The sequence below is a fragment of the Myxine glutinosa genome, chromosome 4 (genome assembly GCF_964187855.1).
Source record: "Myxine glutinosa chromosome 4, kmMyxGlut1.1, whole genome shotgun sequence".
Classification (NCBI taxonomy): Eukaryota; Metazoa; Chordata; class Myxini; order Myxiniformes; family Myxinidae; genus Myxine; species Myxine glutinosa.
The window spans coordinates 203,813,813-203,826,867 of NC_136264.1; the positions used below are offsets into that span (position 1 = coordinate 203,813,813).

General features: G+C 46.0%; 1 protein-coding gene across 1 annotated transcript in view; it reads left to right on the plus strand.

Annotated features, from left to right (window-relative positions):
* DNAH12 (dynein axonemal heavy chain 12) overlaps nucleotides 1-13,055 on the plus strand; it is a 460,368-nt gene that overhangs the window by 404,433 nt on the left and 42,880 nt on the right. The window contains exons 55-59 of the mRNA XM_068114298.2: nucleotides 5,997-6,137; nucleotides 6,261-6,419; nucleotides 7,631-7,775; nucleotides 8,687-8,837; nucleotides 8,986-9,239. Coding sequence (XP_067970399.2) covers nucleotides 5,997-6,137; nucleotides 6,261-6,419; nucleotides 7,631-7,775; nucleotides 8,687-8,837; nucleotides 8,986-9,239 — 850 coding nt within the window. The remainder of the gene's footprint in view (nucleotides 1-5,996; nucleotides 6,138-6,260; nucleotides 6,420-7,630; nucleotides 7,776-8,686; nucleotides 8,838-8,985; nucleotides 9,240-13,055) is intronic.

Here is a 13,055-nt window from a genome sequence, read left to right on the forward strand (position 1 = left end):
ATGTGTTTAGGACAAGGCCATTTCCAATAGTTGCATCTGCGTTGTGTAAAACAAATAAGAGTAGGCCCCGTTCATTCCGCAGCCCTCCCTCCAACCGACTCCATTGCACACCATCCTGTCTGCACCCCATTGCCCCTCGCGGTTTGTTACGTGTTGGGCCGGTAGCGTTCGCTGCCCTTGGGCTTCCGCTCTAACCAGCCCAAATGCCATGAGGTAAGGCCCAAAAAGGGGGCGGAGTGCAAGGGTGGGGGTGTGACCACGTCAGGCAGCCATCAAGGGCGGAGCCGGTAAGACCTCATCAACCAACCAGGGCTCGGGCGACATCGCCTGACAGGGTGTGGCTGGACATTCCAGAGGGTTCGCTGGGCGTGGCAATAAAACCCGTTGCGCGAGGCCCCCACCTCAGTTATGAGGAGGAGAAATGCGCTGTGGGCTTCAGTTATGAGCCGGGGTCCTCTGTTGAACGAGTTATGAGGAGGGAGAGATGCTTGAATGAGTTATGATGAGGGAGAGACGCTTGAACAGAGTTTTGTTTTTGTTTTTTTAAATACTGAATCGAGGCTCGTGAAAGAGCTGACAACCGCGAGGGAAAGACAGCACAGGGGGACCACGAGGGAAAGACAGCACAGGGGGACCACGAGGGAAAGACAGCACAGGGGGACCGCGAGGGAAAGACAGCACAGGGGGACCACAAGGGAAAGACAGCACAGGGGGACCACGAGGGAAAGACAGCACAGGGGGACCACGAGGGAAAGACAGCACAGGGGGACCGTGAGGGAAAGACAGCACAGGGGGACCACGAGGGAAAGACAGCACAGGGGGACCACGAGGGAAAGACAGCACAGGGGGACCATGAGGGAAAGACAGCACAGGGGGACCACGAGGGAAAGACAGCACAGGGGGACCACAAGGGAAAGACAGCACAGGGGGACCACGAGGGAAAGACAGCACAGGGGGACCACGAGGGAAAGACAGCACAGGGGGACCGTGAGGGAAAGACAGCACAGGGGGACCATGAGGGAAAGACAGCACAGGGGGACCACGAGGGAAAGACAGCACAGGGGGACCACGAGGGAAAGACAGCACAGGGGGACCGCGAGGGAAAGACAGCACAGGGGGACCGCAAGGGAAAGACAGCACAGGGGGACCGCGAGGGAAAGACAGCACAGGGGGACCGCAAGGGAAAGACAGCACAGGGGGACCATGAGGGAAAGACAGCACAGGGGGACCGTGAGGGAAAGACAGCACAGGGGGACCGCGAGGGAAAGACAGCACAGGGGGACCGCGAGGGAAAGACAGCACAGGGGGACCGCGAGGGAAAGACAGCACAGGGGGACCGCGAGGGAAAGACAGCACAGGGGGACCACGAGGGAAATACAGCACAGGGGGACCACGAGGGAAAGACAGCACAGGGGGACCATGAGGGAAAGACAGCACAGGGGGACCACGAGGGAAATACAGCACAGGGGGACCACGAGGGAAAGACAGCACAGGGGGACCACGAGGGAAAGACAGCACAGGGGGACCGCGAGGGAAAGACAGCACAGGGGGACCACGAGGGAAAGACAGCACAGGGGGACCGTGAGGGAAAGACAGCACAGGGGGACCACGAGGGAAATACAGCACAGGGGGACCGCGAGGGAAAGACAGCACAGGGGGACCGCGAGGGAAAGACAGCACAGGGGGACCACGAGGGAAAGACAGCACAGGGGGACCGCGAGGGAAAGACAGCACAGGGGGACCACGAGGGAATACGTGGAAATACCACGAGAGTTGAGACTCGAGTTATGATGGGAGAGGCGCTTGGGTTGTGAACGAGTTATGAGGAGAAAACGTGTTGAGGACTCGAGTATGAGCAGAGGTTTGAAGGACTGCATTGAAAGGTCTGACGCTAAAGGACTCGTTGGGGAAGGTTCATTGCGGCAGGACTCTAAGGGAGCGAGCGTGCTAAAGGACTTTGTTGGAGAGAGCGCATTGTGAGGACTCGTGGAGAAAGGCGCCCGGTAAAGAAGGGCTTGTTGGAGATCACTGGTTGGGAATTTGGCTTGGGCTTGCGGTGAGCGAATATCAAGCGCCAGCATTCCTATCACATACGCGGCCGTGAGCCAACATAACCGCTCACCGCTTACCGATCCCCCGATATATAATTGTCCGCCTCGCGCCTACGCCACGCGGAGAGCTGCCTGCCGTCTTCCATCGCCTGCACAGTACGAGTCGGGGACCGGACGAGCTGTGGACGCCATCTTTGGATCCTCAACCGGACCATCTACATCCCCGTGTGAGTGAGTCTGAGAGTGAGAGTGAGTCTGAGTGCGAACGGGCCCGTGTCCAAGGAATAAGTATAAGACTGTATAAGGCTGCCCTGTGTATCTGCTTCTTCCTCTTCACTGTACATTACTTTTCTTCCTCTTCTTCTTAGTGTACAAATTGTTAATAAATTATTGTGTTATTCCTTTTCCACTTGGTCCGACCGTTTTAGTCATTTCCTCCATTGGGTAAACGCGGCACGATTACAACCGCTTAGAATCGGGTTTAGTTTTTGGTTAACAGCTCGGATCGCGGATCGCTATCCGCTCGGCCTGTTACATCAACATCCGTGATTCGGGCGGGAGTTATTTCCTCGTTTCCGGCCAGCGTTAGTACTTAGGTAATAGCGACTCCCTAGTCCTAAAAACCCTACCTAACGCTGCCCGGGAAGGACGTCATAGCCCCCGGATCCCGTCGTTCAGTAAAAGACAAGGGGATTAACCCCCTCTTGGTAAAGGGGAAGGCCGACAAGGAGTGCCACAACAATATCATGAAGCCCCTCACCTTCAGCCATAAATATATTCCGGCGAGTGCGAAAATGTACATCACATGAATGATGATACAAACAGTCTGCAGCAACTCTCCGCTGAAGTATTCAACGGTCCCTGGACAGTAGTGACCCAGTCATCACTTTGTGTTTTACAGTGTGACAGTATCTTGTCCACAAAGTTATATGTTCTAACACAGCTATAGGCATCGTAATCACCACTAATTTTGCTCATCGCAACTTTGTTCCCACAGAATAAGCAGTCAGTTGCACTATGGTACGGTCCACTCAAGAGGCGTCGTGGACTTTTCTTGATGGATGTGGTTTGATATAACTTGGCTTTCTTATGTTGCTCAATGTTCCTTTTGTTAACATAATTCCTTACGGCAATACCTGTGCACTCCAGTTCCAGCTGCTACAATGATGTCATCTCCTCTCTCGACACTTGCCCTGTTTATGCCATCAGCTCCTTTCCTACCAATGTCGACTCTGTCTTCACTACGTAATTCCTTCTGGCACAAGGGGCAGTTTGGTGCTTGCTCTGCACTCATTTTCACGACCTGAGACAAAAAAGAGGAAGTTTTAGCATCAATGACGTCACATGGGATATTTTTGTTAGCATCAGGAATTATAACTTTACTGAAATAATGATATGTAGGGATAATTTTTACACTTAACCCTTTGAGTCATGAATTATTTTTACGATTAAATTATGATTTTTTTTGCATTCTTTTATTTATTTAGGATGTATTTAGCTCACTGAAAGTCATATTAACTTCAAAGGTTAATACGTATGTGACAAGTGTGAAAATTTAACCTCAAAACAGAGAAAGTGGGATTAACCACTAATTTAACCCCCCAAAAATTAACCTCAAAGGGTTAAAGTGCTTGTAAAGTGTTCAATTCACCAGTCATGAGTAGATATCGAACATGTTCTACCATTGGCTGCAATCTTTTTCTAACGTCATATCTAGACCCTTTCTGGTAGTCCATTTTTTGGCAACTTTTAATATGTTGTTCTGTAGACCTAATAGAAAAGCAAAATACCGTTACGTTTGTAAGAGGTAGGCAGAGAGTACCTTAGTCCAGGTAGAATTGCATCGGTAGTATGCTCCGAATGTCGCGTCGCCATCTTGATGTACTTGATGTAAAGATGGGACTATGGGATTGGTGGAGCAGGCACGGATGACGTCAGAGCCTTGGGTATAAAGGAACCTTTTGCCCGACATTTTGTCACCTGACATTTTGTCTCTTCTCTCGGCTTGCTCTCCTTTTCTGGGTTCGGTGGCGAACAGTCGTCTCCCCGACATTTTGTCCTCTCTTGGCTTTTCCTCACTATCTTGAGTCCGGGCTTTGGTGGTGAATGGTCGGCGAAAAGCTCTCTGCTTCGGGATTCCATAGCGAACTCTTCTTCTCTTGGCTTCCTCTTGATTTCCGCTCTTTATCTTTGTCTCTCGAGTCCTGGATTTGACAACGAACAGTCGTGTCCCGACATCGCTCGTCTTCGTCTTCTTGTGGCTGGCTCTGATCTTCTGGCTTTGGTGGTGAACGGTCACGATTTGATATCTTGCTCTGCTTCGGGAGTTCACGGCGAGTGCTCGGAGTTCCTGTCACTCTTGCGCTGGGAGACATGGGTGTTGGTGTTGGCAAACGAGATCGTGAGGAGAAGCGCGGCTGGAAGAGCGAGCTGCGCGCCAAGGTCATTCCTGCCCACAGACTTCGCGCCAACGAGCGCATTTTCACGTGCAAGGACACGGGAACCAGGACGATTCCTGACGAGATTCAAGAGCAGCTTGGAGCCAAGTGCCCACAAATTAACGCATTTATTTTCACAGTTATTTTTCCCATTGTTTGTATTTGAGTCTGTGTGGGGCGCTCCAGTTAGGACTTTATTTTATCGTGCATCATTTGGTTGCCGGCATTTCTTTCACTAGGGCATGCCCGTACTATATATATATATAAAATTATATCCCCCCCCTCTATTTACATGAAATGGTTTGGTCCAAAGCGAACGGCTTGCGAGTACGGTGACAATCCCCCCCCTCTATTTACATGCAATGGTTTGGTCCAAAGCGAACGGCTTCCGGAGTTTGGTAAAGAAATCGCCATCGCGTGCACAAACGCGCAGGAAAGCGAATGAATCGCAAATTCGGTTTTATTAGTTTTAAAACATCGTTTAACGCCAACATAGTTTGCAAACGTGAAATAAATGAATACGCTCTCAAATGTGCCATCCGAGGCAGAGTGTGTCCGCCACGTTCGGCACACGCGATCGTTCGCTGCTCTCTGATTGGTTGAATCGTTTTTTGGACATAGCTCGGTAAGTAATTGTCCGATTAATATGAAACCTTGAAAAGGCACATCCTCGGGTCCCCAGCAATATACCTGGCAAGTTAAAAGTATATCGGACCCGTGGTTGTCGAGAAACAGCGGTCACAGACAAACAGACGTACAAACGTACAAACGTACAGACAGAGATTACTGGAATTATAGATAGATAAAGCCGGTATTTTTGTACATTTAATTCGGTGTCGTTTGAGTTGATTAATTTATCCAGGTGCAAAGAAGTCGGGTGGAAGCCGTCCAGGTAAGTTTGTCATCCTCCTTTCCCTCACGTGTAAAGAATACCGTCATTTTTGGATTGAATGCCTTGGAGTAAAGCTCGTTTGGTCATCCATGTCACCCTGCGGTGTTCACTACAGGGTAGTCACACGACAATACCATAAAACGTTTTCTTGCAATATTTTTGGGGTATGCGGCAATTTTTCCATATTTTGACTCAACCATAGGCGATAGCCTACCTCCTCTTCGTGAAGGACATCACGGGATCTTTAACATCCACCAACTAATGCCGGTAGATGGGACGCCCTGTTTAACGTCCATCACTCACACCGGGATGATAGTTTATAGCTGGGTCAGGATTCAAACCCAGGCTAAACAGTTGAAAAGCGAATGTTGTGTGTGTACCTCCAGGTCATCCTGTCAGCCCTCAAACCAACTCACGTTGTCCAAATTGATTTTCTGTATCAAGGAATTAGTGTCTCGCCTTGAAAATATCATTTCTCTATCTGCACATGCCTCTGGAAGCATTGTGTATGAGTGGCAATCCAAATCAAATGTCAAATGGGAAAGCCAATGCATATTGTAAAATAAAATAATATATACTGATACGTCCCACTCACTGCCTTTGTTACTCATGCAGCAACAAGTCCAGGATTCTGAAGAAACGTCTTCGCTACCTGAGCGATCATTTCACATACAACCTCTACTGCAATGTGTGTCGCTCTTTGTTCGTGAAGGACAAGCTCTTGTTCTCCTTTGTACTCTGTGCCAATCTCCTTATGTAAGTTGGAATGATGTGCTAAGGAAGGTTACATAAGGCAGCACACTCCGAAATGCACTCGAAGTATTGCTCTTGATGAATCTTTTGCAAGGCGTAATGCTGTTACACGGATACTATGCGCAGGGCAAAGAAGGAAATGGACCCCTTCGAGTTCCATTTTCTGCTTACGGGAGGTGTTGGTCTGGAGAATAAGCAGAAAAATCCAGCATCGCAATGGCTGTCAGACAAGAGCTGGGATGAGATCTGTCGCATGAGTGACTTGCGAGGACTCGAAGAGTTCAGGTAAGCGAGCAATTGATTGTAAAATTACATCGCGTATCGGCCTGTGTTTTTTGACGGTGTTACCTTTTTGTCCTCGCTCTTCCACAAGCCAAGGTTTTCAACACAAAAGAGACAACAGCAATGTTAATTTGTATTGTACTACTTTCTACTTTCTTTCTACTTTCTCAACAATCCTCTCCAAGAAGTCTGTCACTCAAGCTCTTGGGTCTCACAATCTGCCATGATCTTTCCTGGGAAAACCACATTTCCAAGCTGGCCTCCAAAGCCAGTCGCCGACTGGGCATCCTCCGTCGTGCAAAGTCCTTCCTTGGCACGCCTGAGCTCCTCACCACATACAAGGCTTTCATCCCAGCTCGATGGAATACTGCTCTCCCCTCTGGGCCGGTGCTCCTGCCTCACACCTAGCTCGGCTTCACGCTGTTGAAACCAAAGCTTTCAGAATCATTGGAATCTCCCGCAATGAAGCTAACTCCGAGGGCCTTTCACTCTCTCACCGCAGGCGGGTTGGTGGTCTTTGTCTTCTACCGACTCCTCTCCGGCCTTGCTCCCCCAGCCCTGTCTGTGCTCTGTCCCCCAAATACTCCTACAGGTCACACAAGATCTGCCAGCAACCCTCTTCTGGTGAAACTGCCAAAATCAAGACTATCTGCTCACCCTCACTCCTTCATTCCTCTTTACTCCCGCCTCTGGAACAAACTCCCTCAGTCTCTTCAATCCCACTGCTCCCTCCAGGTCTTTAAAACAGCTGTTCACCACCATCTCTTATCTTCCCCCATCCAAAACCTTGATCTTTTCTACCCCTGTAAATTCACCCCAGATCCACTTTTCTGAAATACCAACTTCTTTCCTGGAAGTCCTAGCAGTGTCCATGTGGTTTTTACCTCTCCCACTCCCCACACCTCCCTTCCAACGCCTCCTCCCCCCAAGCCCTCTCCCTCCCACAGATCTCCCGATGTCCCTGCTCTCAAATGTTCTACTTGTTTGTGTGCTTCTCTCTCTCTCTCCCCATCTTGTCTCCCGCTCCCTTTATTTTGTCTTATGTGTCCGTTTATGTTTTTTGTCATTAATGTTAGCTCTTACACGAGCCTCCATCTTGTATACAAAAACCCCCCCAAAAAACCCCCTCTTAATCCGTAGTTTAAATCTGGATAGTAAAGAGAGGTCATGTGATGCCTGTTGTTTTTATTGTCATTGTTACTTTTCCTTTACAGAACCCATTTTATGGCTAACACCGAGGCATGGCACGCCATTTATGACAACAAGGAACCTTATGTAACAACCTTTCCACCTCCATGGGCGAACAAACTAAGCGACTTTCAGAAAATGATTATTATACGGTGCCTGAGGCCTGATAAGGTACTTCACCTTTATCATGTGATGCTTTATAAACACGGGATGAATGTTGAAATTTTTACACTGGATGTAGTACATCATCACATGTCTCGCTGCTTGACCTTCATTTTGTATGGAATGTGAAAAATCTCACAATTGGATTCAAACTGTTAATACAAGAAGAGAAGACGATGGAAGAGATGTAGCGAAATAGATTGAAATAGAACGGAACGGCACCAGGCTGAACAGTTTAAGTTTTGTATCCCACTGATAGGCCAGATCTGGATCCGGATCTTCACCAAAATCGAATCAATTGATCCTCGTCACACATGCAACCTTTCCATCAAGTTTCGTCCGAATCCGACCACAACTTTTTGAGATACCCTGCTCAAAGACAAAGAGACAAACAAGCAGACAGACAGACAAACAGAGAAAATGAGGTGTGAAAACATAACCTCTATAGTCTATCCACTTTCGGTGGTGCAAGGTACAAGCTTGGAGAATCTTTCGATGACAGGAGGAATCAGGCTTTGGGCCTTGGTCCCATTCCTGTCTATTCTGTTGAAAAACTCCTCTGCACTTATTTTGTCTACGCCCTTCATTGTCTTAAACATCTCAAACAAATCTCCTTGCAATCGCCTCCTTTCTCATGTACAAAGTCCTGTCGCCTTTAGCTACTCCTCATCGATTAGTCTCGCTCGGCCCAGAATCGATCAAGTAGCCCTATGCTGATCCCTCTCTATGGCAACTATGTCCTAAAATGGCGCCTTCCATGGAACAGCTGGACCAGAATGACTGACACACACACACACACACACACATACACACGCACACACTTTTTTTTTTTTAACAATCACATCACATCTATTTTTAAAACCTGAGGTTAATGGACGATAGGAAACGATTGAGTGTGATCATCATCTCTTATCCATCAGATTGTGCCAGCAATCAGCAGCTTCGTTTTGGAGAATCTGGGAAAACGGTTTGTGGAATCTCCACCGTTTGATCTCGCAAGGAGTTACTCGGATTCGAACGCAACAATCCCCCTCATATTCGTCCTGTCCCCTGGAGCGGATCCCATGGCTGGTGAGTGGAGGATAAGAAGTTTCACTATGATGTAAATTATGTACATATGATCAATTGGGATTTCATTAATTAATTATTTGTGTGCAGTGTTTCTCAGTATTTTGTGCTGGAACCGGATATAATTTGCACATGTGCTTCTTTTTGCAAGGGTTGCTGAAGTTTGCCAAGTCTCGTGGTTTTGGTGGGGAGAAGTTTGATGCAATCTCGTTGGGACAAGGTCAGGGACCCATAGCAGCGAGGATGATTCAGGACGGCATGAGGATGGGCACCTGGGTCTGCCTGCAAAACTGCCACCTGGCAGTCTCCTGGATGCCAACGCTGGAAAAAATCTGCGAAGAGTTTAATGCTGAGACTTGTCACAAGGAATTCCGTCTGTGGCTCACGAGTTACCCGTCAGAAAAAGTGATGCAGCTATACTTCTTTTTTAGCCGCGTCGCAAGACGCTGGCCATAGAGTGCCCTCTGTTGTTGTTCTTGTTCTTCTTGTTCTTCTTCTTGTTCTTGTTGTTCTTGCAGAGAAGACAAAACCTCAAAGCTCCACCCATTCTGGGAACCATAGCTTCACCCATTCTGGGAGAGCCTTCATATAAACAAATATCCACCATTTTATTAACTCGCATAGCTTTGAGGCCTGTTTTGTAGGCCCGTGGTGTCTTCCTCTTTCACACAGTTTTATTTCAAATCAAATTCGATATATCATTTCATTTTTCACAGTCGCCAACATAGTTTTAGACTCGGTTGAAAAAAAACGGGAAGAAAATCCGATGAAAGTTGCCCTTTATAGAACGAAATGAATTCTCAAAGGCCTGTAACTTCAAGTCCATTGAGATATATATTTTTTAAATCGCGGCATGGTCAGTCATACACTGCCCGAAATAAGAGACGGGAAAATGCCGAGATATATATATTTTGTTTAAATCGCGGCATGGTCAGTCATACACCGCCCGAAATAACAGACGGGAAAATGCCGAGATATATATATTTTGTTTAAATCGCGGCATGGTCAGTCATACACCGCCCGAAATAACAGACGGGAAAATGCCGAGATATATTAAAAATTCGTCCATTTGATGACAATCGTCACGATGAAATATTTAATTTATACGTCGTCACAATAATGTAGAGAGAGGAGCATAGCTTCGTTCACGTGTCGCCACACACGGGAAATTGCCGAGATATATATTTTTTAAATCGCGGCATGGTTAGTCATACACCGCCTGAAATAACAGACGGGAAAATGCCGAGATATATTAAAAATTCGTCGCCACACACGGGAAATTACCGAGATATATTTTCACTTTGCACAAAAATAACATCAAGTAATCGAATCAATAGGAATGTCCTGTGCCTATAACATCGACGTTATAGGCACAGCTGCATCTAGGCATTGTGTAACATCGACGCGGCTTTTGTTTTAATTAAAAACTTTTTGTACTTGTTTAGCTTATGAATGCTTTTTATGCCTCCGGCGACGGAGTTGCCAGAGGCATTATGTTTTTGGGTTGTCCTGTCCGGGTGTCCGTGCGTCCATGATAGGGTTTGTTACCAAGATAACTTGAGAATGGCTGAAGGGATTTAAATCAAACTTAGATCAAGTATGTGCTATGATGTAAGTATGAACTGATTAGATTTTGGGGGCAAAAGGTCAGAGGTCATGTTCGGTACAAATCATGTTACCCGATAACTTGTGAACCAGTGATGGGATTTTGACCAAAGTTGGTACAAGTATGTATTATGATGCAAACATGAACCGATTTAATTTTTGGGTAAACTGGTCAAAGGTCAAAGCTCAGAGCTTGTAATAGGTTTTAGTTAACACAATAACAATGGCTGAAGGGAACCAAGTCAAACTTGGTATACATATGTATAATGATGTAAAGATAAACTTTTTGTCATTTGACCAAATGGACACACGTCAATGTGAGATCTGACCTCAAAATCTATAATTTCTCTTGAAATGTATCAGTCTTTTTCCCCTTCGTGAGAATGTTCCATTAGTCAAAGTGTAGCTGCCAAGGTCTAGTGGTTTCTGGGATAGAGTTTATGCAACTTTTGAGATTTCAAGTGACCATGGCAACTTCAAAGATCTGGTTCTAATTTTTGTACAGAGCTGAATTTGGTTTCAAGGTACAGGTGTTTTCCAAAGGTATCTTTTGTATATGTAGGAAAAGGTGCTAAATTAAGAAATTTGAAAAGTTATAGGTCAAGGTCAGGTTTGAATCCACCCGGGCAGGAAAACTCAAGGTCATGAAACTCAGGATTAAGTCCATCATATTTGCCCCCTTCACAATCCCCAGTATACCCAGTATGGGTGAAAATGTTTATAGAGTATGATCTCCAATATTTTGGGCAGGGTGTATTTCAAAAGGTGAGCAGCACAGTCAGGTTCCCCTACCTAGAGAGACCTCTCAGCATACAGTCACGTGAAAAAGTAAGTACACCCCATGTAAAGTTTTGACTTTTTCAACATATTTCAACATACAGCTATTTGATCTTCATTTCAACAATATTGAAAGATAAAGGTGATATAATATAACAAATATCATGAAACATTTACATTTTGTAGTCCATTGTATAATTTAAATAAACATAAATGCAAATTTCGCATGTGGAAAAAGTAAGTACACCCCTACATTTATCACTACTTCAAATACCTAAAATTAGTATCAGGTGCACCAGCTCAGGGGCAAATTATTAGAACATCGTTAGACAGGATCTTGGAGGAACCTGTCTCATTTAAACCTCAGACATTTCGTTTGGTTTGCTCTTTGTTGTTGAAGTGTGCGGCGTCACGATGCCTAGATCAAAAGAGCTATCTGAGGCCTTCAGAAAGAAGGTTATAGATGCCTACGAGTCTGGGAAGGGATTTAAAAAGATCTCCAAACAATTTGAAATCAATCATTCGACTGTCCTGAAAATCATCTACAGGTGGAGAAGATTCCAAACAACTGCCAACTTGTTCAGGCCAGGCCGCCCCAGCAAGTTCAGCCCGAGAGCAGACCGCAAGATGCTGAAAGAAGTCTCTAAGAACCCCAGAATGTCATGACGGGACCTACAGTTAGCTCTTGCCACTGTTGATGTCAAAGTGCACGAGTCTACCATTAGAAAGAGGCTGCACAAATTTGATCTACATGGGAGATGTGCCAGGAGGAAACCTTTGCTGTCCAGAAAGAACATCAGGGCAAGACTAAAGTTTGCCAATGAACACATAGGCAAAGACCAGCACTTCTGGAACAATGTGCTCGGGACAGATGAGTCAAAGGTAGAGCTATTTGGCCTCAGAACCAGAAGACATGTTTGGTGAAAACCAAAGACAGCATTTGAGCACAAGAACCTGATACCAACTGTAAAGCATGGTGGTGGAAATATTATGGTTTGGGGCAGCTTTGCTGCATCAGGGCCTGGGCAGCTCACCATCATAGAATCCACTATGAATTCTTCATTGTACCAGAGGGTGCTTGAGGATAATGTGAGGCCATCTGTAAAGTTGAAGCTCAACCGAAGGTGGACCTTGCAACATGACAATGACCCTAAGCATACCAGTAAATCCACCAAGGAATGGCTGAAAAGAAAGAAATGGAGGGTTCTGGAATGGCCAAGTCAAAGCCCGGATCTAAATCCCATCGAGATGTTGTGGGGGGATTTGAAACGAGCTGTGCATGCAAGAAACCCCTCAAACATCGCACAGCTGAAAGAATTCTGCATGGAGGAGTGGGCAAAAATTTCTCCCAGTCGATGTCAGAGACTGGTAGACAGTTATAAGAAACGCCTACTTGAGGTTGTTTCTGCCAAAGGGGGCAATACCACTTATTCGAGCCAAGGGTGTACTTACTTTTTCCACATGTGAAATTTGCATTTATGTTTATTTAAATTATACAATGGACTACAAAATGTAAATGTTTCATGATATTTGTTATATTATATCACCTTTATCTATCAATATTGTTGAAATGAAGATCAAATAGCTGTATGTTGAAATATGTTGAAAAAGTCAAAACTTTACATGGGGTGTCCTTACTTTTTCACGTGACTGTATATCTCACTTCCTTCTCTGTCAGTAGGATCTCGAGGATGATCTAACGCACCACAATTCCTTCTCACGAGATTCATTGATCCTGTGTTTTTTTTCAGGGTACTTTTTGTTAACTAAATGACCCATGCTGCTAATCTTTTGAAGCATGTCGTGTTTAAACTAATCGATACCTGGTTGTCACCTTTC